The 24,212-nt window shown below is 42.7% G+C and overlaps 1 protein-coding gene across 3 annotated transcripts in view; it reads right to left on the bottom strand.

The window, feature by feature from the left end:
- Positions 1–24,212, bottom strand: part of lamc3 (laminin, gamma 3) — a 74,417-nt gene that overhangs the window by 4,849 nt on the left and 45,356 nt on the right. For all 3 annotated transcript variants that reach the window (XM_086054129.1, XM_086054130.1, XM_086054128.1), the window contains 15 exons: positions 19,742–19,845; positions 16,226–16,453; positions 7,908–8,096; positions 7,594–7,839; positions 7,325–7,478; positions 7,104–7,246; positions 5,750–5,928; positions 3,736–3,922; positions 2,746–2,966; positions 2,381–2,457; positions 2,051–2,185; positions 1,613–1,781; positions 924–1,070; positions 754–856; positions 114–316 (listed from right to left, as the gene is read on the bottom strand). In XM_086054129.1, the coding sequence (XP_085910255.1) occupies positions 114–316; positions 754–856; positions 924–1,070; positions 1,613–1,781; positions 2,051–2,185; positions 2,381–2,457; positions 2,746–2,966; positions 3,736–3,922; positions 5,750–5,928; positions 7,104–7,246; positions 7,325–7,478; positions 7,594–7,839; positions 7,908–8,096; positions 16,226–16,453; positions 19,742–19,845 (2,485 nt within the window). The remainder of the gene's footprint in view (positions 1–113; positions 317–753; positions 857–923; positions 1,071–1,612; positions 1,782–2,050; positions 2,186–2,380; positions 2,458–2,745; positions 2,967–3,735; positions 3,923–5,749; positions 5,929–7,103; positions 7,247–7,324; positions 7,479–7,593; positions 7,840–7,907; positions 8,097–16,225; positions 16,454–19,741; positions 19,846–24,212) is intronic.

Genomic DNA, 24,212 nt, shown 5'->3' with positions numbered 1-24,212 from the left:
ATAAAAAAATAAATTTCTATAGCCACAACTTCTAAAGCTCAAGAGAGGCAGGTTACATATGCCTGGTCTAAAAGTAGTGTAGAGGTTCATACAGCTGACTCTCATTTGTGTACCTCAGACACGGTGCCGGCAGTGCGTTCAGCTTCCCGCGAGACATTTCTGGCAAGGTGGGAGTTTTCCTGCGTGGGCTGAAGTATCTCTTCGATCTCCGAGACCAGATTGGTGACACCTGCCAGAACTTTAACCTCCAGGGGCTTTTTCTTCTTCATGGCGGCCCTGGTGTGGGCCTGCAGACGGGGCCAGTCACGCACCATGTCTGGGTGGAAAAGTTAAAGAGTATATTTATACGAAGCCCCAGATACGACATGCGATTAAAAAAATAATGGCTACAATATAACCTTTGTCGCCACAAAATACAGTCGGTATTACATAGACACGAAACAGCAATTTGTGGCCACGAAATATGTATAATGTGCACGTACAAAACGAAATCATTTGTAATCACATAAGGTTCTAATATGTGCACGAGATAGTAATCTGTGGCCATGAATTATGTATGTGCGCAAAAAAATGCTAATTCGTAGCCATGAATTAGGTATAATTTGAGCAAAATACATGGAATAATAATTCGTTGGTTTGTATAACATGCACAGAAAATACTAAATGGGGCCACAAAAAAGGTATGTAGGTATATTTCATCTGGTGCTCCTTTTTTTGTTTGTTTGTTGGTTACTGCAAACAAGGCATCCTCACTTTTAAGATCCCGGTGCAGGCTGATTTCTTCTGACTCCGCCCCTTTTCCCGCCACCACTGAAGCCAGAGCAACCACTTTCGCCCATTGAGCGCGGGCTTGCAGCTGGAGGAATCAAAACAACAGTCAGCATGCTAACGCTAAGTGATCACCTAGACGCAAATGTAATCACCTCTGCTGCGTCGTTCAGAATTTCCCGCTTGCCGTCGACGGCCTGCGCCAGGGAGCGAGTGTCATTTGTGATTTTGCCGATGAGGTCGTCTTTGGACTGGATGCTTTGATCCAGTTCTTGAGTCTTTTTCAACAGTGAGCTGCCCCGCTAAACAGGAAGTACAACCACATTTATAGTGCACTTACACTAAGACTAGTCAATAGCAGAAAAACTATACATTTATCAAAAAATAGTCAATATATGCTGTAAACAGCTTATAGCAAATAGATAATACACACAGTATCTGACACATCTCACATATTCGTGAGCATGCTATCAAATCTTTTCATGGGACAACAGTGAAGAAACTCTTTGCTGCAATGTAATGTAGTCAATATACAGCTTTCATAAGAATATCAATTTACTGTCCCCCCCAACTCATCACACAGCTGTTCATGTCCAAACCGCTGGCAACAAAAGTCAGTTTGCCCCTAAGTGAAAATGTCCAAATTGAAAACGCCACAGACTGGACAGCTGTTGTCACAGAAGCAAGCCTCTTCAAAAGACCATGCGCAAGACAGCCTGCAAGCAGTTTGCTGAAAACAAGCAAACTAAGAACATTACTGGAACCACGTCAGAGACCGAAGTGCCGACCTGCATCATCTCGAAACTCAGTCTCGCCTAACGCTTTCGCTGCTCGATGGCCTTACCTGTACCTCGGCAACCGCATGGCTGGCGTTTGTGTGACTGATCTGCGACGTGACGTTACTGAGGGCAAGCTGCAGTCCGACAGCGTCCTTCTGTAGGACCTCCTGATCAGCAACACTTTCGCTCGCCCAGGCGGTCAAATTTTGCCTCTGCTGCTGCATCTTTGTCATTCTGAAACACATTAGTGGGAAGAAAATATAATCTGAGATGGCTAAAAATGGGTGGATTCTGCTGCTTAATTTATATTCCATAAACGCAAAATTAATCAGAATGCTGTGTTTCAACGATTGGGCCTGCTGGGAACATATTTTTGAAAATTAAGATAGTGGGAGCATTCCTAGGGCAAAATTATTGAATTTGATATTCTGTACACGAAGAGTTCTAGTCTTTGATGTTTAGTTTGACAGTATATTTAAATACAGTGGCCATACTTTGCTTACCGTTGCATCAGGTCCTTAATGTACTCGTCGGTGGAATTGTCCTGCAGGAGCTCCATCAATAAGGTGAAGGCGCGCTTTGAAGCTGCGAGCGCCCTGCCGGCCACCATCTCCACGTGCTCCGCAGCATCTCCATGGCTACAAAGGCAGACGAGGTGCATGTAATGACAGAACCCTGACAGGTGTATAAGCATTTCAAGTGAAGGCGGCTTTTCGAAAAAGCGCGCAGTTCATTTCCATAAAGGGAAGAATTGTTCGAGTGAGTGAGTGAAAGAGTGACACATCAGAAAGTGTGGAGCTGCGATGATTCGATTGCAGCGTGGGCCCATCCACCTTTTCTTTAGAGCTTGAGACTCGTTAACTATCATCTTCCATTGGTTTGGTCCGGACTCATACTCATAAGGGATGATCTAGAGAAAAAGAAAAAATGAAAAAGAAGTTCCGTCACCGGAAGTGACGGAGCTGGCGGAACTTCCGTCACCGGAAGTGACGGAAGTGGCGGAACTTCCGTCACTTCCGGTGACGGAACTGGCGGAACTTCCGTCACCGGAAGTGACGGAAGTTCTGCCAGTTCCGTCACTTCCGGCGACGGAAGTTCCGCCACTTCCGCCACATGTGCTGCCTTGCACATGTGAAAATGCCTTTTTGATTTGATGGCTTTTCTAATGTAAAATACGTGCCTTGTAGAATCAACCCACCGCGATATCCAGATCCTTGGAGGCCTGCTCCAGCTGCGTCTGGGACTCGCCCACAACCAGCGTGATTCCGGCTAAAGTCTGACATACGCCTCCTGGCTCCTCTTCTATTTTGGTGCCGGCGCTGCAGTTCAAAGTGGCCACCAGGTCGTGCAGCCTTGCCACCAGGGCGCCCGTGGATGCCTCCAGTGAGGAGAATTGTTGTACGAAGGCCTCCTGAGCCTCTGGAAGCAAAGTTGCAAATAAGAGAGATGAGATGCAGCCTGTGTGAAATATAGAAAAGGAAGTGGGGGGCATACTGTCTGGTGCCCACTCACTGCTTTGCAACTATTTCATATCCATGACATGAAATATTAACACGTGTACATTGGCAATCATGTTTGTAATAACGGTGAAGCACGGATGCGATGTGTATGTTTCACACAAGTGGGAAGTACCGTGTTTCACACTTGGAGGTTTATTAACACAAATGAACTCTTGATTACATTTCATCACAACAAACACAAAACAGAGTAGTTGAGAAGTAGAAATGTAATACATTTCATCACAGCTATTTGCAGGGGGACCAAACCCGCCGTGGAGAGAAATTCCGCAGGGCCTTAATGACCCCTAAAAAGGCTTATATATTATTTATAGATGTCACAAGATGGCGGAAAAGCACTACTTTTGTCTATGGGTAACTTCTAAACTCACTTCAACTTTTCCAAAATGACGCCAAAGGACGACAAAGGAAGTCTAGATGAGACTCCTCAACTTTCACCAAGGTGCTACAAAATGACACCAAAGTACTACTTTTGACTAAATTGAGCTGCTCAACTCACTTCAACACAGTTCCTTGGCACCAAAATGCCACAAGATGATGCCAAAGCACTACCTTTGCCCAACTCAAGCTCCTCAACTCACTTCAACATAATTCCTTGGGACCAAGATGCAAGAAAAGGTTGGCAAAACACTGCGTTTGCATGAATCAAGGTGCCGAAGGGTCCATGTTACCTTGGAAGGCCAAAAATTCCTCCAGTGCGTTGGGCAGCGCTCCCTCGTCCTGCTGGTTCTCGTGAATGCCGTCGGTTGGATAACCCGGCGGGGGGCGCCGCTTGGCGAATCTGGTGAATCTGCCTCTGCAATCGAAGCGAGCCAGGAGTTTTTCGGCATCCTGCAGGCGCATCCTCAGCTTCTCTGCCTGTGAGAAAGCTACCATTTAGCACTCAGGGTGTCAAAAAACATACAACGGAACAACATCAAAAGTAAGGAGGGAATCAGTACTTATTCATTCTGAGGTCGGAAATGTAGTAGTCAGACAAAAGCAATGAATAAATGAATTACAACGGCAAGATAAATGCAGAATGAAAATATGCTTTGCATTCCTCTGCCTTTAGCCCCTTTCACAATGTCTGTAATTTGAATTTTTCTTTTTTTTTTTCCACGTCTCTGTTCTTCATAACTGGGACTGACGCTGAATAACCGGTCAAAGTCGCCTCTGGAAATTTTCCCCTGTAGTATCAGAACTGTAAGAGAACAGCCGGTATTTATCCGCCCTTGCCTTTATCCCCTTTTGCACTGGCTGTAGAAAAAACCCAAAACTTGAGTTTCTCCGTCTCCGTAACTACACTGCGATTTATCACTCACAGTGTCAAAAAAAACCTCCAGCCCAAATTCGGAACAACAAAAAAAGCAGGACGGGAATCTGTTCTTATTCATCCCGAGGTGGGAAATGAAGTATTCTGACAGAAGCAATGAATAAATGAATAACAACGGTGTGATAAGTGCAGAATGGACGGCCGCTTCATATCTAACGAAGTGGGAAGGGAATTTCTCCAGATATGAGACAAAAAAGTGAGTGAAAGTGTGGGACATTTGTCCGCAGCTGCTTGTGCATTTTTTTTTCTCCAAAAATGCTGGAAAACTTGTCACCGCTGACGTTGTTCTAACTGGGTTTATGGTTTCTCCCCGCCCATTTCCGTTCAAGATCTTCCTCGAGCTCCGTTTTTGTCAACCTTCCTGCCGACATGCTCGTTAGTCTTTTCCCAGGCAGGAGAAGAATGCCAGATAGCAACGAGGAGCTGAGAGTTCGAGGTCTTTCGGGGGCTTTACTTACTGTAATTTCAGCAACTAAATGTTTTTTTTTGGAGTGGCTTTAATTCTTATTAACAACATTCAGAAAGTAGCCTTTTGGGGGCTTTACTTCTTATTATTTCTGTCACTAAATGCCATTTTGGGAAGTTTTAATACTTATGGTTCATTCCAGCAAATGAATATCCTTCTGTAGCATTTTGATGAATTATTTTATGATATATTATTTCATTATTAATTGTTAATAGTTAGAATTGGACTTTTCAGTGGCTTGAATTTTTATTAATAATATCCAGACACACAGATAGACCTTTAGAGGCTTTAATTCTGTTCTATTCTATTTTGTTATTTCAGAAATTAAATTGGATTTTGGGAGGGCTTTATTTCTTATTATCATGGCGGTAATTAGATCTGCTTTTGTAGGGTTATAATTCTTATTATCTTTCCAGCAACAAAGTGACCTTTCCGAGGGGCTTATTTCTTACTTTCATTAGAGGAAGTAAATTGCCTTTTCGGAGGCTTTAATTCTTCCTCTTATTAATCAAGCAACTAATTGGTCTGGGTGGGGCCTTTACTTCATTGTGTTGACTTTGGCAACTAAATAGAGGGGGCTTTAATTGACACTGTTCTTTCGGACAATGAAATGGCCATTAGAAGAGCTTTAATTCTCATTTATATTAATACGGCAACTAAATGGATTTTTTGGGGTGGGCTTTAATTTATACTGTTCAATTTGAAAACTGCCATAAATCAAATTTTGGAGGTCTTTAATTATTTTTGTAGGGGTATAATTCTTATTATCATTCTATCAACTATATGCCTTTTTTGGGGCTTTAATGCTTACTGTTCAGTCTGGCAACGGAATTGTCTTTTGGGGGGAGGCTTCGATTATTATTATTATTAGTCTCAAAACAAGTGACCACTGTTATAAACCCACCTGATCCTGCACCAATCCGTAGCAGACTGGACACTCCTCGCACTGGTGTGTGCCTCTGTGGTGGAAGTAGTTGGGCTGGCATTTGTCACACTTGGAACTGGTGAAGCCGTGCCGACACGGACATGTGCCATTACTGTGACACTGCATCGAGATGGCACCCATTGGATCGCAGTCGCAGGCTGCCGGAAGGAGAAGAAGAAAACAGAGAAGAAGAAAAAAAGCTTTAATTCTTATCAATATTCCAGCACTAAAATCATCTTTTGGTGGTCTTTTGTTCTTATTATTCTGGCAACAACACGGTGCTTTTGGAGGGGACTTTACTTATTGGTAGCATTGTGGTAACTGAATCACCTTTTTGTGGGCTTTAATTCTTATGAATCTAACAAGTACAGTAAATAGCCTTTTAAGGGGCTTTACTTAATATATATTATATGTAATTAATTTTATTTCAGCACCTAATTTTTTTTTGGGGGGGGTGGGGCTTTGCTTATTGTTATTCAGGAAACTAAATGCTGTTGTCATTTTGTCAACTTTTAATGAATACTGCATTGTGAAAACGAAATTATGTTGGGATTTTAATTCTTATTAATGACAAAACTAATTGGCCTTCTGGTGGGCTTTAATTGTCATTATTGTTCCAGCAATTACAGCACTTTTGGGTGGGTCTTCTGATTATTATTCAGGTGACTGAATGTCCATTTTTTGGGGGGGTGGACTTCAATTCTGATGATTATTTTGGCAACAGAATTGCCTTTTGGAAGCCTTTAGTTCTTACTATAGTTCTTATTATTGAGAAAACGAAATCCTGTTTTGGGGGCTTTCAGTCTTCTTATTTCTGAAATTAAATGGCCTTTTTGGAAACATTATTTGATGTTTCTATTCTATTCCAGGAAGTACATCCCTTTTGCTGGGGCCTCGGTTCTTGTTACGAATCCAGCAACTATATGGCTTTTTGGGGGGCTGTAATTCTTGTTGTTTTGACAGGATATAAATAGCCTTTTGTGGGACTTTACTACTTCTTATTCCGGAAACTGAATCGCTTCTTCTGAGGCTTTACTTCTACTCCTTATTGCTGTAAATAAATATTGTTTGAAAGGCTTTAATTCATATTGTTCTGTCAGAAACTAAATCACCTTTGAGGTAGCACTTCTTCCTCTTCTTTGTCTTCTCCTTATTCAAATAAATCTTCTTTTCAGCGCTTTCATTTTTATTAATGAATAAAAGAATCTGGCAACTAAATGTCTTCTAAGTGGTTTTAACTTCTTCTTAGGCAACTACTCTACATGGCCTTTTAATTGTCATTATTAATTCAGCACATAAATGGCCATTTGGAGGGTGGGCCTTTAAGTCTTACCTCTGCATCCACGTGACGAGAATCCAAAGAAGCCCATTCGACATGCGTCGCACAACCGCCCCTCCACGCCGCCCCTGCACAAGCACTGTCCCGTGATTGGGTGACAAGCGGCGGACAACGAGCCAATGGGATGACACGCGCACCTGGAGGGAGCAGGACAACTCTGATACTCCTCAAAGTGCTCGTCAACTGTTCTCCAAAGTAATTCGGCATCTCTTTACCTCTCGCAACCTGTGCCGTGCTGGAGGTTAAAAAAGCCCTCCTCGCAGTGGCTGCAGTCCCGCCCGGTCACATGGTCCAGACACTTGCAATTTCCTGTCTCAGGGTGACAATCCATAGCGTGGCCTGAGGTACCAGCAGGGTTGCAACTACATGCTGGAGATTGCAATTACAACATTTTTGGTACCAGTTAGTTTTGTCCATGAGTAGACATTTTGTCGGACGTCTTCAATGCAAACTGTGCAGTGTTCCCCCTCTACCAACTACTCACGCTTGCACTTCAGTCCAGGCGCATCACTGCGAGCGTCGCCATAGTAACCTTGGAGGCAACTCTGACAGCGGGCGCCTTCGGTGTTCCCCGTGCACTTGAGGCAATGACCGGTCAGGTGGTCGCACACGCCCACAGCGTTCAGGTCCACGTTGCCGTTGCAGTCGCATTTGGCGCATGCTCGAGCCGCCCCCGAAATCCCCAGCGGGTCGCCGTAGTAACCATCGTCACACATCTGGCAGCGGGTTCCTGCCAATGGGAGGTTGCCATCAGACCGCAACATTAGGTAAAGTGGCGAGCAGGAGTGGTCCGCTCACCCGTTTGTCTGGCGGGGCAGTCGGTGCAGACCACCCGATCGGTCTCTGCCAGCTGAACGCAACCGCTTCCGCCGGGGCAAGGGCAGGGTTGGCAGTCGCCCTGTGTGCCAATCAAAGGGTTGCCGTAGTAACCGTCCAAGCAGCGCTCGCAGGTCAGCCCGCCGGTGAAGTCTGAGCACTTGCACTCACCTGAAATAAAAATAAACATCATTAAAGCCGTTAACAGCCATCAACTTTTGGAAACTTTGAAAAGATATCAAACTTGGACGCCATGTCATGCCCACATTAGACAGTGTCATGTCCTGTGTTTTTGGCCTCTTGGTAATGTGTTCTCTCCATCCACAGACTTTCCGGGTTGAATGGTGGGTGGAGTCACTAAGCTGCAGCAATTGCAATCAGTCAGATCACCTGTCTCTAATCAACAGCGGATAGTATTTTAGGTTCGGCTCCAGACGAAGTAAGGTGCCGGAGTATTGTTTGTATGCTGCCTTGCTGCTTGACATTCCTGCATTGATCCGATTGCAACCATAGTTGTTGTTCCAGAAGAGATTTAAGATTTGTATAGTTAAGTTCTACTGTGATTTTGTGTTCGTGTTCCTTCCTCTATGGCTCTGTCCATCAACTTTTGTTAGTAATACCGCTAGTTTATGTTCTCGCAATGACATTTTGTCACCGTAGTTTGAGGTTACTGTTTTTGGAGCTTTACTATTGATTTGGAATAAACCCTGCTCTGCTCACTATTCTCAAACCCTTTTGTCTGTGTGGTGATCCATTCTGTGGCTAAGCCAACCATAGCAGACAGCATAGGCATTAAAGCTTCACAATTTAGCCATCTGAGTAGGATACCTGCTTCCAAATGGGGTTCATTTGGGCAAATTCCCTAATCGGAGTTGGAGTTTGTACAAGCGCAAGGCTTGAAATTTGCCACCTTCCTGTTCAAATCCAAGCACAGATTCTTGATTTTGTTTTTTTTAAACTTTTTTTTTTTTTTTCAGGCTGCCAGGTATTTTCTATTTATCGGTGAAATTGGGGGCAGATTTTATCCAACTTTCCAGGATACATGCACTTGCAAAAACTGTGGAGTTTTGTTGAGGCCCCCCAAAAATTACTCCAGGACACAGGACGCAGTTCTGGCCATTCGCCAGCCAGGTACGCTGCATCCCTGACCCACTTCTCAACATGGCTGCAAACCACTCTGCGAGAAAGACAAGTGGACTTAGCCAGGCCATAATTGCTTGTGGGAAATACAGAAACTGTGAGAAAAAACTTTCAAGAAAGGGAGGCAATTCCCTCAAGCAAGCGGCACGGAGATTAGCATGCCTATGAAGTAGTCCAGGGGGAAAAAAAAACATATTTAAATCCCGGAGTTGTGTCCATAAACATATATTTTTTTTAAATCCCAAATTAACTCATTTGATGCCTACATCATTTTAAATCGTTTTTTATGATCTACTAGTATAGCCCCAACATCGCGTTAACTTGTTTTTTACGTTTTTTGCGTGTATTTGATGCCCAAGGCTCTGACGCAATTAATCACAAAGTTTCAGGCTTGGGAAGCGCTGTAATGACGTGCAATCGCCAGCAGATGTCAACAGTGTCATTTGTCAGACCCATTGCCAGTATGTAGCACAATCTTCATACATTTTTTGTTTTTTGGCATCAAAGTTGCTTTTTTAGAATTGTTTAGGGGTTTTTAAATAAGAATTGTACTGTTTATATATCTGAGGTGTCATAAAATCAAAAATATTGGGGTCAAAGTTGAAATTTACAAGTTTATAGTTTAAGCTTTGATTTCTCCGTTTTTTTTTTTCTAGAAACAGGATTTTCAGTTAAACTCGTCTATGCTCTACTGCAGATTACTCAAGAACGACAAATGCTAGAAATAAACTTTTTTTCTTATGAAAGAAGAGATCTTTCTTTTGGTAGGTTCCATGTTTACAGTCATAAAACACAATATTCTGAGGGCCTTCAAAGATGGGTCAAAATCCTTGAAAATGGCTGGCACTTGAGGAGCTTAGCTGCGTTGCGAATGGATGGCATTGAATGAGTTAATTATGCTTTTTTTCATGAGTTATTATGCAGCAAGAGTGGGTGAACATGATAAATCATGGAGGCTGTGGAGGCGAGTGGGTTATCTAATTGCATCCGCACTGAACGTGACACGACGTACTGTATGAAGTGGCATCTTTATTCACTAGCAGCTCATTTTAATCGTACATCTCGACATGGGATTGGCGCATTATTTATTCACGGCCCGCAACAATGCAATATTAAACACTGCAAGATCAGGAGGCATTCATCTGCTTAATACCAAGCATGCCCAGACTCAGTGGGGTGCGTTGAATTAAAAGTGTCAGTGGCGCCTGGAATAATAAATACAAGTTTACATTGTTTTTTGTCCACGTTGTAAAACGATTAAATGTAGGAATTTCCTCAACTGGATCAATTGTCAGTTTAAGAGGGGGTGCGTTGACTCTCGGGACAGCGAAAAGGGTGCGGATGAAAAGTTATAGTAATGCAACACAGGCAGGGAAACGAGTTTAGAAGATTTTAGAGGGATTCTTTTAGGACCTAAATTACTTTTTGGTTTGCTGTAATAATCATAGGAATTAAAGCCACTCAATAATGCCACTGAGTGCCGGAATAATAAGAACTAGAGCTGCGAGGGCTTTACTTCGTATTTAGCCAGCAATAATGACCATTTGTGTTATTATTCTGATAACTCAATTGCCTTTTTGGGGGGCTTTAATTCTTATTATTGTGCAGACCAAGTGATCAGGTTGCCAGTCTAGGCACTATCTCCCTTTTTTTATGACAAGGCGCTTTATCACCTGGATGACTTTGAAGCTGTTATTTTAACCTAAACCGACATTGCTGCTCCGCCTTAACCGACTGCTTCATAGATTTATTTTTTTTTTTTTGCCAAGGGGGGTTAAGAATTGTCTTAAAAATAGTGGCAAAGGTATGACACCGCCGCTGGGCGGTGCAGTGTGGATCCCTGATGAGCCGTGATGAATTTAACGGTGGCAGAAATGTGCTGACTTTACTGAGTGTGAAGATGACTGAGCGGGATATGAGGAGGAGGAGGAGGAGGGGCCTTCGTGACACCACCATTGTCATTCTGAAACACTTTTGTCATTTTTGTGGGTGTCACCCAGTGGTTGGCAGTGCGTTAGGTACCTGGATCTGCAGTGGGGTTTTGAGGGATTAGATTAACACGGCAACAGATAAAAGTAAAAAATGAAATTTGATTGGAAGGAACTTCTAACAACATACCGTCCATGTGGCTAGCTAGCTAACAAAGCTCCCTAAATACTTCTGGATGAAATGTTTGCATAGGCTTAAAGCTAAAATTACAAAGCCAAGTTACCGTCTATAAGACTAGCTAAATTAACGAGGCAAGCTACGTTTTCCTGGTTTCAACATTTGTATAGGACTGTTGCCAAAATGTTAATGTTACAAGGCCAAGTTTCTATCTGTGGGCGTTAGCACGCTTCGCCTGAGAAGCGAATAAGGCTACCTATGTTTTCATGGTTGCAGAGGTCTAATTTAAGTATTATGGGGCCAAGTTAGCTTCCATGGAGCTATCTGAGCAAACAAGGCTAGTTAATGCTAACATTAAAAGGCCACAGTACTGTGGTTAATCAAACAAAGCTAGTGATGTGCTTATGGTTTCAATATTTGTATAGGTGAAGTCCATGGGCGTAGAAAGCTTACCTAGCTAAGCAAACAAAGCTAGTTACAGTATGCACTCCTGGTTTGTTTATTATCTGACGCTTGAAGGGGAAATCAACCCAAACATATTTTTTTCTAGAATATGTTCCCAGCAGGCCCACTAGTTGAAACACGGCATTCTGATTAATATGATTAATATTGCGTTTGTGGAATATGAGTTAACCAGCAAAATCCACCCCTTTTTAGCCATCTCAGGGGCCGGCCATTTTGTCATTTCTGTCGACTGAAAATGACATCACAACTACTCAGGGCTCAGGTAACGACCAATCACGGCTCAAATTCAGAAAACAGGTCAGCCGTAACCTGAGCCCTGAGAAGTTGTGATGTCATTTTCAGTCGATAGAAGTGACAAAATGGCCGCCCCCAGAGATGGCTAAAAACAAGTAGATTAACTCTTATTCCACAAACGTAATATTTGTCAGAATGCTTTGTTTCAACCAGTGGGTTTTCATCGAACATATTCTTGAAAAAAATATGTTTGGGTTGACTTCCCCTTTAAGTCGAACTTCTGCATGCCTCAGAACAGGACGCAATGTAAAAAAAGAATTCCCTGCTCCATCTCCACCCGCTGTCCTCCCCAGAGGGATCGTCTCTCTCCTGCAGATTTATTAAAGAAGATCCCGCCGGAGCGACCGCATCGACCTACAGGACCGGCTGACCCGTCCTAACCCCATAGGCGCTTTCCAGAAAGCTTTAGACTGGGCTCAGACTGGCTGGGATTTCCAGCCTCCAAACCATAATGAGGTCGCCTTGGGTTTAGCACTAGCTCACTTAGCTGCAAACACGCTGTGGAATGATGGCTGATGCCCGAAAAATATACAATTTTACATTGTTCCATCACTATACAGCACTCCTGCCACATTTTTTAAATTCATCCTACCAAAGCCAGTTAAACTGTAATTTTGACCAAGGGTCCTTCAAAGATGAACTTGTCCAAGAGTCTGATTGTTAACTATTTGAACCTTAATATAAGCCAGATGGATGAACCTAAATTGCATGTGGGTGGAGCATGCCAGTGAACTTTGATAACTCACCATAAAACACAAAAGTAATACCTCCATAAGCTGTGGGAAGGACAAAACATCCCTGCCTTGAGATTCATAGTCAGCCCCCTACTGGCAAAAAAAATGTATACACGCAATAACTCTCCCCCCCCCACCAATGCTCTGATTTGTTTGCAGCTTCTGCACTCATCCATCAGTTGCTGCCTTCTGCTAACCACATGGGCCCGGAAGCAGACAAAAGCCCAAACAAACAAATAAATAACATTCTTACAGTCCGGAGTTCAGCACATACTTGTTAGTCACGTTGACATTTGTGAGAGGCCAACTTTTCTGGGGGGACGGGGGGAATAATGCGCGGTTGTTTGCATGGCTTAAATGTCACAAGTGCTGCAGTCTGGTGGAAGAAGCCAAGAAACACAAGTTGCCTTTTTTAGAGGCTCTTAGTGAGGCAAACGCAGTGAGAAAAAGAAGAGAACTGCCTTCAAAAAGGGAATACCTGTCCCGTTGCATCAATTAATGTACAACCAAACACTCAGCTCATTAGCTGTTGTGTTACCCTCAATGATCAAATTTATTTTATACCAGCTAAAATTGTTGTCATCCTCTCTCTCTCTCTCTCTCTCTCTCTCTCTCTCTCTCTCTCTCTCTCTCTCTCTCTCTCTCTCTCTCTCCTCTCTCTCTCTCTCTCTCTCTCTCTCTCTCTCTTTCTCTCTCCCTCTCTCTCTCCCTCCCTCCCTCTATATATATATATATATATATATATATATATATATATATATATATATATAAACTTCAGTCTCGTGAAGACAAAGAGCGTATGTTCAAAACATCGTTAGTCACTATGTGCAGAGACAAAAAGTCAACCATTAGGCTGTGCAGGATTGGGGCAACATTGCTCATTTTTAGCACAAATATTAACCTTTTACAATGTGCTGTTGTTGCACGACTGCAAACAGAAGCAGCACGACGACGACGGAGAGTGTTAATAAATCACGATTGGGACGCTCCGACTTCTCGGCACGGAGGCTGAATAAATTCCACTCCCCAGATCGCGTTCCAGCTCCTCCCGTGATTACACGGCGATTAGGATTCTGGGTGGAGAAACCACAGGTCTGGGACGCCTTACTGACTCTCTTGACATCATTTTCTGTTGTTTATGCAGCAAAACTGAAGCCTAGCGACAAGCCAGTATTAAGGCTAATTTTAGCTAGCGGCTTTCCATAGTCTGGAGCTAAAGGACACCCCATGAGATTGGTGTCAAGAGCGACACAAGACGAAGCGCTCCATATCTAACACTTGTTTCATCATTTGCATGCGTGCTACAAGCGGCATGTAAATATCTTCAAAGTGTGGCTATAGTTAGCTCATTAGCTTTATGTGCAAATAAAGATGACAAAGTTTGGATTGAACTTTTGTCACAACTGTGGCAACAAAACAAACTCACTACTTCTTTGTCCTTAGCTAACTTCGCTGGCTGAAGTAAAATAAATGACAAAGTCAATTGGATTCTCAACTTGGTAACAGCCAGGGTTTAGAGACGACAAGTTATAGTCGGTCTAGAATGTAAACTTGGATGCACACAACATTGTGGAACCTCCACAATGTCATTGACAGTAAACACCACAACATCCTGGGTTTCAGGTTTGCGATCCCGCTATTTTTGCAGATTTTTTTTTTTTTGATACAGTATACAGTATATAACTCTATTTTTTTCTGCCTTCCATTTATTTTGGGTGTAATCCCACAGCTAGCTAGTAGATGGCGGTACACTTTTATGTTTGACACTATATTTAAAGGAGGGTGAGTGAAAACAGGAAGTATTTCAAGTTAGTTTTTGCTCAAGATTATTGAGTGTGATATCCTCTTTTTACGCCTTGCATTAAAAATAAAATGGGTGTCAAAAAAATTTGAAAAAAAAAAAGATTTTCATTATTCTGGTACCTAACCTGCCGAATATTGTATCAAAATATAACATAGACACTACTAACACAAAAACGTGTGATGAACCCATATCAATCATGTTCTCTGCTGTTAGCACCATCAAGTGTCACTGATCTGTGATAATTTCGAATTTCAATTCTGGAAAGCCATTTCTTTTTTTTTAATGCCTTTTTTACAACAGTGACCAAACACATGAAAGGCAGGCCATAGAGAAAGACAGCAGTGCTCAGGAAGTGCTGCACGATGAAGACGAAGTGAAGAGCAGGTGCAGTGAGGACGAAGGAAGATGAAAAAGAGCAAGAACAAGCCTGCGAGTGTTTCGGGGGAAAAAAAAAAAGCCTCCCGCAACATAAAGGGACGCACGGAATCTGCAAGCAAATGAGACGTCGTTGGTGGAGAGCCGGCTAACCACTTTCATCAGACACTCATGCCACACACACCGTCAGAAAAAAATAGTGGGGGATCGCCATTAAAAAAAAAAAAGACTCTAATTAAATTGAGGCTTTTGTAATGTAACAAAATCAACTAAATACATTTTCTTCACACAATAAGCATTTCAATTTGCATAACAGTGGTTGCTGTTCCTGTTAAGTTCCACAGGTGTCGGGAGCGCACTTTGAAACTGTTGCCCTGACTGTTAAAACAAGAAAAAGTCATGTCTTGCCTGTTTGTGGACAAGGGATGCTAATAACGACAATAAAACCTAAAAATTCTGTTGCACAAACAGAAAAGTGCTACCAAACAAGCTCAAAGGTTTTTTACGCCTTTAATAACCACCCGTCATTAATTAATCAAAATCACAGCATGTAAGTCCCAGCCCTGATTGCAAACACCACGTAAGCGACAGTCGCAGGCAAAGCTAGCGGCGTCTGCTAACTGGGTCGAGATTGAGGAAAGATAAAAGATGGGAGAAACACCCGGCTGCTTTCTAAAGGGGGGGGGGGGGTAGTTTGCTTCTTCGCTTTTTTTCCCCATCTCCACTTGCGAGAGCGAGATTGCGTGAAAGACACTCCGGGGAGGCCTCGCGCATGCACGTCAATATAAATAAATAAGCTTGGCGTGTTTATGCCGCCCAACAGCTGCCGCTTTACTATTTTACAGGACATCGCCTGGGGGACGTGAATCAGAAAACGGACAAACGTAAACCCAAAAAAGAGAATTTGGTTGTGAATTATGTATCGAAAAAAAAGTGCCACATTTATGGTTTAAAGCTATTTGCGGGGGATATTTTTCAGATCCATCCCCAACAAACCAAGATTCATGAAAAATTTCAACAACAAACCGATATTCATGAAAAATTGGAGCATGCAACTATTAAAATATACAACTGTTCTTCTATTTATGTCAATAATAATAACAATAATATTAATAATGCATCAGATTTATGTGGCAATTTCCTCAACAGACCCATTTTAAAAAAAATCTGTGATATAGCAGGGCTGCAGTAGTTGAACCGTGATGTATAAAGTAGTGGAGCAACTGTAAAGTAAAACCCTGCATATTTGTGATAAGGCCAAAGCCATGTCTAATAATAATGATTTGGCGCCATCTAATGGCAACTTTTCACAATCGCAAAACGTTTTGGATGGGCGTCCGTAACTTGCAGATTTTTTCTATCAATAATGGTCGATTGCTTACCAGTCTCCGGGTGACAAGTTCCATGCTGATGGCAGTCACACGGGACACACGTCGAGAACGGGCCGCCGTTCGGGACCTCCCGGGTGAATCCGTCTGCGCATCGCTCGCAGAAGTGGCCGACGAAGCCGGTGGGACAGGTGCAGCTTTCCACCCAGGGGGCAGAGGGCGCCGTCTCGACAGCGGCGGGGGATGCAGAGGCCAGATGGACCCCCGAGAGCTGTGATGTGTCTGGAGATGAGACACAAGCCAAGTCAACATTTGAATATGACCTGACTGCAAGGGGACACACAATGGACAATTCCATCCATCCATTTTCTATACCTTATCTGCATTACCGGTGAGTTGGCACTTATCCCAGCTAACTTTGCGCGAGACAAATGGGGGCACACCCTGGACTAGTTGGCAACCCCAAGGCACAAATCACCGTTCACACTCACAATCAAAACTATGGACAATTTGTTAACTTTAGATGACTCCCGGCGAGAGAAGCGGGATACACCCTAGATTGGTTGCCACATATAGGCAAACAACAATTGACTAACATTCACACCAATGAGCAATTTCGAGACTTCAATTAATCTAAGATGACTTTATGTGAAGGAAATGGGGTGCATGCTGGACTAATTGCCAGCTAATGACAAGACACAACACATGACAATTCACGCTCACATTCAACACATGGACACTTTAGAGTCTTCATTTGACCTCAGACGATCCTTGGGAACAGAATGGACAATTTAGAGTCTTCGATTAAGTTACAATTACTCCTGGCGAGAGATGCGGGATATAGTCTGAACTGGTCGCTAGCTAACGACGGGAGACGATATAGACGAATGCCCGTTCACACTGACATTCAAACCTATGGACGATTTAGAGTCTTCAGTTAAAAGCTACAGTGACTTTTGGTGAGAGAAGCCGGATACAGCCAGGACTGATTGGCAGCTAATGACAAGACATTAGATAGACATTTAAAAAAAAAAGAAGTTTGACCTAAGATGACTCTTGGCAACAGAAGTGGGATACACCCGAGATTGGTTGCTACATATAAACCGTTCACATTCACATTCGGACCTATGGACAAATTAGAGTCTTAAGTTGAGCTACGATGACTTTTGGTTAAAGAAGCGGGATGCAGCCTCTATCGGGGCACACATAGACAAACGACCATTCACGCCAGTTATAGTCAGATGACGGTTTTTGGAATGTGAGAGAGAACGAATGCAATAACGGCCACAGCCACGATTCAAACCCTGGACCTCAGAAATGCGACACAGATGTGCTAACCACACCCGCACCGCATGTTGCATCTGCCAGAATCCCTCACTTGTGCTAACGATTTCCAACTTTTGCCCCTCCAAGTCGCCTTCAGGCAGACGCATCATCTGGCTCAAAGTTTCATGTCAAAAATCCCTCCGGCTGCTCTCATCTGCCACCTTTCTCCTCTCTTCAACTTTTTTTTTTTTTTTTAAACAGTGCAGAGAGAGAGAGAGAGAGCGCTTACCTGTCGCTATTTTAATGACAGTAAAATCTGGGGACTCTGCGCTTAACATCCTATGTAATTCAAATCCAAAATTGGAATTCAACAGTAGTCTGACATGCACGATTGATGAAGAGTGTCAAATATCTTTTGATTAACCCAAATTTGGTGTCGAAACCGACCCTAATTTCACACTCACTTCTCTTCGGCGCTATTAAAATTCCGGTGGTAAAGGCTGGAGGCTAACAGGCCGGGCCCGTCTTATTATCCCGCCGCGCCGCAAACGAACCCGGCGTTCATTAAAACGGACGGAATGTCGGCACGGCCACTCGTTAGAAGCGGTCACGGTCCGCCTTCTTCGCTCACGTCGCCCTCATTACACCAATAGCGCCAATCGTTTTCATCTGTCTCCGGCGTAACGGGACGGCTGAGCGCACGTCACGCCTCGGTCAGAGGGAAACGACCGTGCGCTCCTTGGATGTGTGTGTGTGTGTGTGTGTGGGGGGGGGGGGGGGGGGGGGGGGGGGAAGGAGAATTCCAATGAAAAATGATGACGGTCTTATGACCAGTGAGGTTGCCGCCATCCGCTTCTCGACATTCATTTCAGGTAGCTTTTAATGGGAAATGTTGGCATAGAAAAAAAAGTAAACTCCTGGGAACATGTGTCCTCATTTGGGGACATGTCAGCTAAAGTGTCAGCTAAAAGGGAGCTGGCGGTCAGTCAAGGCACGATTCCCTCTCTGCTGATTTTTAGTAAGAAAAATACTCCTCGACTGTTTAATGCACTTTATATATACAGTAAGAACATCATTTCATAAAGTGAAAAGGATCAAATGTCACGTTTTTGCTTCGGTTCAATGGACACTGTGCTGTTCCTTCTGGTGTGTGGCTTGACCACCGGGGGGCAGTATGATACAGAAATACAGCTATACAGTGGAAACTCCACTAAACTGACCCTCAACCAACTGATTCTGGATTTAACGGACACAAAATACTGTCCAAGTTGTCAAAGTCTGTTTGTTAGAATCGGCCATGTTGGCAGGGGCAACGTTCCCATCAAAGGCAATACATGGACAAATGTGGCAACCATGTTGGCCGAGGCGACAGGTCCAGAAAAGAACATTAGCTTACAATTGCCATATCTACGGCAGGGCTGGAAGTGAGTTCTAGTCATGGTAGGTACTACTAGTACACGTGTCTCATACACGTCTCTCAAACATGCTATTTTTGGTACAGTACACATTTGTTTGTCAAACCCTTCTGTAATGGCATCCAATCGTAATGGAGGTGAAAAAAGGAAGCGCGCTAACCATTTCTAGAATGAGTGAGCAACATTTGGGAATAAACGTTCTCTTTTTTTGCACTGGGTACAGCTCGCTGTGTTCTCTGCTTTTAACATTTTATGCTCAAATCCTTTTTGCCGCATTCCAATTATTGATGAGCATGTGACAGAAACATCTCCACGAGGCAATGTCCTGGAATAAAAAAAAAAAAGGCTTAAGCCCGCATTGTATCCTACTGTCGAGCAATGAGCAGGAGTGCTGTCTTCCAGGTTTGTAATATGGGTTAGGGGCATAAATGGGTTTTTTTTTGTGATGAAGTTTAAGAAAAGTCCACAAAGAAAAGTTCACATTATGTCTGTGACTGCCACTAGAGGGCGTCTGTAACTTGAAAGTCACATACGTCATTTACTGTAATAATAATAATAATACTAGTATATACCGGTAATATACAAAAAAAACTATATTTGGTTGCAGTAAACAGAGTAAAATTTGAGAGTAAAATATTCAGAGTAAATTGTACGGTGAATTTTACTCTGAATATTTTACTCTCAAATTTTACTCTGTTTACTGAAATATCGTCTTTGTTGTATTTGTTTTAAATACGTTATTCTACAGTTGTCTCTGTTCACTCTTGTTGTTAAGCTTGGATGTCAAGGTTTTTTTTTCAAGTCAAAGCAAAAAAAAAAATCTGGCAAACTCTGAACAATGGTAGGTATCTCAAGGCGCCACTGTACTTGACGACATTAGATAACTTACAATTGAGTCCTCCGGCATTGCTGATGCGTAGCGCTGTCACATCGTACAGGAGCCGGCGAAACTCCAAGGCGGGCAGCTTTGGTGTCATCTGGCTTTCATCAAGCCTGTGACGACATGAGGACACATCCTCTTAGTTTCCGACAGATTAAACAGCAGATGTGTAGCGTCTCTTTGATCACACTTTAGCCGCACCGCACCAGTAATCTTCACATTTGGGGATGATTACAAGCTCCCCACCACACACATTATGCGCCTGACACGAAGACGGAGGATGCAAATGTGCTGACTTTGACGTATTCGGGTGTCTTGACGGTTGAGCTTTACCCAGCCGGCTTCAGGATGATCTGTAAATGCCATGCGGCGACACATCTGACATGTACTGTAGTGCTGTGTTTTATTGCTGCCGGCGCAGGTGCTGCATCAGCTAGTTCCCTGAAGACGAATCGCACCATCGCCAAGTAAAGTACAGTGAACATCTGCTAGATCGCGGTTCTTCCGCTAGTTCAAAAAGTTCAGATTTTCCATTGCACTTTAATATTCATCGTATTAAGTAGATTTCCTACTGTCAAAATACATATTGGTCAATCTCCCACATTAAAAAAAACTATAAATCAACTGAAAGCACACATGCAAACAACAAATGTATATGCGTGCTGACAGGGTGGACATGATTTGGCTAGCATTTAATGAGCACACGGTGGACGGGTGCACCCGTTTTTAGCCATCTCAGGGAGCGGCCATTTTGTCACTTCTGTCGACTGAAAATGACATCACAGATGCTCAGGGCTCAGGTAACGACCAATCATGGCTGACCTGTTTTCTGAAGCTGAGCCGCGATTGGACCTGAGCCTTGAGCAGTTGTGATGTCATTTTCAGTCGACAGAGGTGACAAAATGGCCGCCCCCTGAGATGGCTAAAAAGGGGTGGATTTTGCTGATTAACTCATATTCCACAAACGCAATATTAATCAGAATGCCGTGTTTCAACTAGTGGCCCTGTTGGGAATATATTCTTGAAAAAAAATGTGTTTGGGTTGAGTTCCGCTTTAACAAATGTGAAAAAGGATTCACGATCAATTGATACTTCCTTATGACAGAGTGGACAACGAACTACACACGTAACATGATGCAAATGATAAAACATAAGTAAATATTTGTTCAGCAACTATCCACTGTTTTAGCTTCCATTACAAAAAAAGACAAAATGCTTTACAAAGGGTTTTTTAAAGGGATGGTTACCGACAAGAATGACAGGGTGGACAACAAATTCAGAGAAACATGCAAAAGGTGCAGTGTGTGGGACATGCCAAAATCATGTTCATTCAATGAGAAAAAAAATCCATAAAAGTTTCAAGGGACTTAAATTTGAGAAATTTGAGCATGAGTGCAAATGTGTGGGCATTTAAGGCGTCAAGTGTTTCATTATTCTGCGACATTTCATGAGTGAGGCACTTTCTAAAGATATTATATACAGCACCAACACAAGCCAAAGAAAAAGCCAAACCCACTTGAAATCTGGCGGCGATGTGCCGAGGTCTGGAATTTCCATCAGTGTAAATGACTGTGTACTTCATGTATATGACTGTGAGCACCTCCCCTCTAATTAAAGAGAGACAATTACAAAGCAGGGGCTCTCCAAGGGGCCTGTTTTCACAGCGCCGGTCAGACAGAGATAAGCGGCCAAAGTGAACAAAGTCGGCGCTGCGCTCGCTCCGACGGGAGCGCCATTGTCCCGCCATAATCAGCGATGAGCAGAGTGTGCTTGTCATTAAGACTGAGCTCGCTCCACCAGGAACTACAAGATCATGATTGGCGAAAAGACCCCCGATGATCCGCACCCGTGTGAACACGGCTGGTGACGTTTTGGATATACAAACAGAGTGCTGAGCTCATTAGCTGTGTTTCCCACGCATGACACACACATATTTGTTACCCTGTTGCACAAAACAGATCAATTGGGTCAAATTAAAGCAATTGATACATATACTCCACATTATCCAAACCGGCATTAAAATGCTTTCCAATGATGTATAGATTGTGGAAATCATGTAATGTTTGGTGAAGGTACGATTCAATGTGATACGATTCAAGTCTGGTTCATTTGTCAAGTGGAACAATTTAGTTCCATCCATCCATCCATCCATCCATCCATCCATCCATCCATCCATCCATCCATCCAACCATCCATCCATCCATCGCTAGCGTCAGGCCAAAACCGCAAAGTCACATTTTGATGAATTGTATTTTTTCAAAAATCGATACTATTGGTCAGTCCACACACACGCATATATATATATATATATATATATATATATACATAAATATATATATATACATAAATATATATATATATATATATATACATACATAAATATAAATATACATATATTTATATACATAAATATAAATATATACATATATATATATTATACTGTACATAAAACTTTTTTAACATGGTCTGAGTATACTATTGCAAATGTCTGAAATGTAATCCCTCGCAATAAACAAGGGTTCACTGTACTTACTTTGACGTTTTTTTTTTAAATGGAGTGTTCAATACAAAAAGGCAAACAGGGCAAAGTTGTTTGCCGGCTCATCCCTACCAATCATCTTCACCTCTTATCTTTTGGCCCTCGGCTCAAATCCTCGCGCCTCAATTTAATCCGCCGCGCCGCGATGGCGTGATGATCTTTGCACGGCAGGGAGCGCGCCGCCGCTTAACCGGTTAACACATTTACCGGACCGGAATTCGCTGTCAGTCAAGAGAGTCGCGTGTGTATATGTGTGCATGTGTGTTTGCACTTACTAGATGTTTATTTATCAAGGTGTCTTGCCGGCACTCTTATTTTCACGCCGTGCTTTTGATTGTTCGGTATATTGTTGCAGCAGAAGGACGGCAGATGAATCGTGCAGATTTGACGCCAGCTCCAGATTCTCCAAGAGTATTACTTGTATTGAAATAATAGCACAGGGTCTACATATTTAAAAAATATTGTACTCTTGAATAATAAATACATAATAAAGAAGTAGGAACACCTTTACAGCTGAATAAAAAAAAAAAGTATCTTCGACTGAGTCAAACAAAATTGTAGCATGTGTACTATTAAAAAACACAATAGTACCACATGTACTACTGAATAAAAAAATAGAAGCAACACTGTTAAAAATATATTCGCACATGTGCCACTAAATAAAAAAAAATAGCAGCAAATGTACTATTAAAAAAAACGAAGTGCCAAACATTGTACTAGTAGCACTTTGTACTTCTACTCCTTACATTTTTACACAAGTATCTGTACTTTCTACTCCTTACACACACAAAAAAGCCTTGTTATTATTTGAATTGTGTTCATTCCAGTTAACTATATTCAAACTCAAAACACCAATCCGGGTAAACTGCGCTACAAAAGAGCTACGATGATTTTGATTGTGGCAAAGTTGTAGCACATGTACATTTGAAAAGAAAATACTAGTACATAAATAGTAACACATTTATTAATGAACAAAAACAGTTGAAAAGGTGCTGCTGAATAAAAAAATGAAACACATGTACTCTATAACTAATCTGGTTGATATCACGTTTTACAGTTCTTGAGATGAGGTTCATTGTGAGTTTTTCGTAATTTGTACATTTTCTGCAAGCGTGAGCGTGTGACAGACGGATGCCGGGGTTTGGCGTAGGGGAGTTTGGGGCACTGCGCAAAATTGTGAGGCGAAGCGAAAACGATGTGAGGAGTCTAATGAGACCTGCGGAGAACTTAACGGGACCGCTCCACTGCCTCGCACAACCAATGAGCTCTGTTAACCAGCACCTCTTGATACTAGCTGTGTGTGTATTTGTGTGTGCCTGTGTGTTTATGGCGGGTAGGGTTCTCATTACATTCCACCAGCGTGTGGGCCACATTTGTGGGTGCCTCACAAGAAACGTCAACCCAAGCATAATTTCCCTGATTGCTATTTCATTGGATTAATTACACAGCGCCGCTCTATTGAAATGTATAAAAAATGTCAATGTCTATAAAAATGGATAATGGAAAAATGTAGCACAACTGGGTGAAAAATACACACACACACACAACGTTGTGGAGTGACCAACTGTTAGAATCTACTGGAACATAGACAGGGATACACACAACACTGTGAAACGATCGCTCATCAGAGTCTACTGGAACATAAGACATGGATGCACACAACATTGCGGAATGATAACGTGGATGAATACAACAATATGCAGTGTCCACACATCAGAGTCTCCTGGAACATAAACATGGGCACATGCAACACTTTGGCGCAATCACGTAGCATGAGTCTACTCAAACATAAACATGGAAGCACACCATAGAGTGGAGCCAACACAAATTGGCATCAAGTGGAACACAAAAACTGACGTGCACAACATTGTGGAGTGACCACATGTCAGAATCTATCGGAGCATTAACAATTGTGGAGCAATCAAACGACAAGCGTGCATT

The sequence above is a fragment of the Filicampus tigris genome, chromosome 15, assembly GCF_054856515.1.
Source record: "Filicampus tigris isolate MCC_2025a chromosome 15, RoL_Ftig_1.0, whole genome shotgun sequence".
Classification (NCBI taxonomy): Eukaryota; Metazoa; Chordata; class Actinopteri; order Syngnathiformes; family Syngnathidae; genus Filicampus; species Filicampus tigris.
The sequence above is the reverse complement of the archived record's forward strand: the minus strand, read 5'-3'. Positions and strand labels throughout refer to the sequence as shown.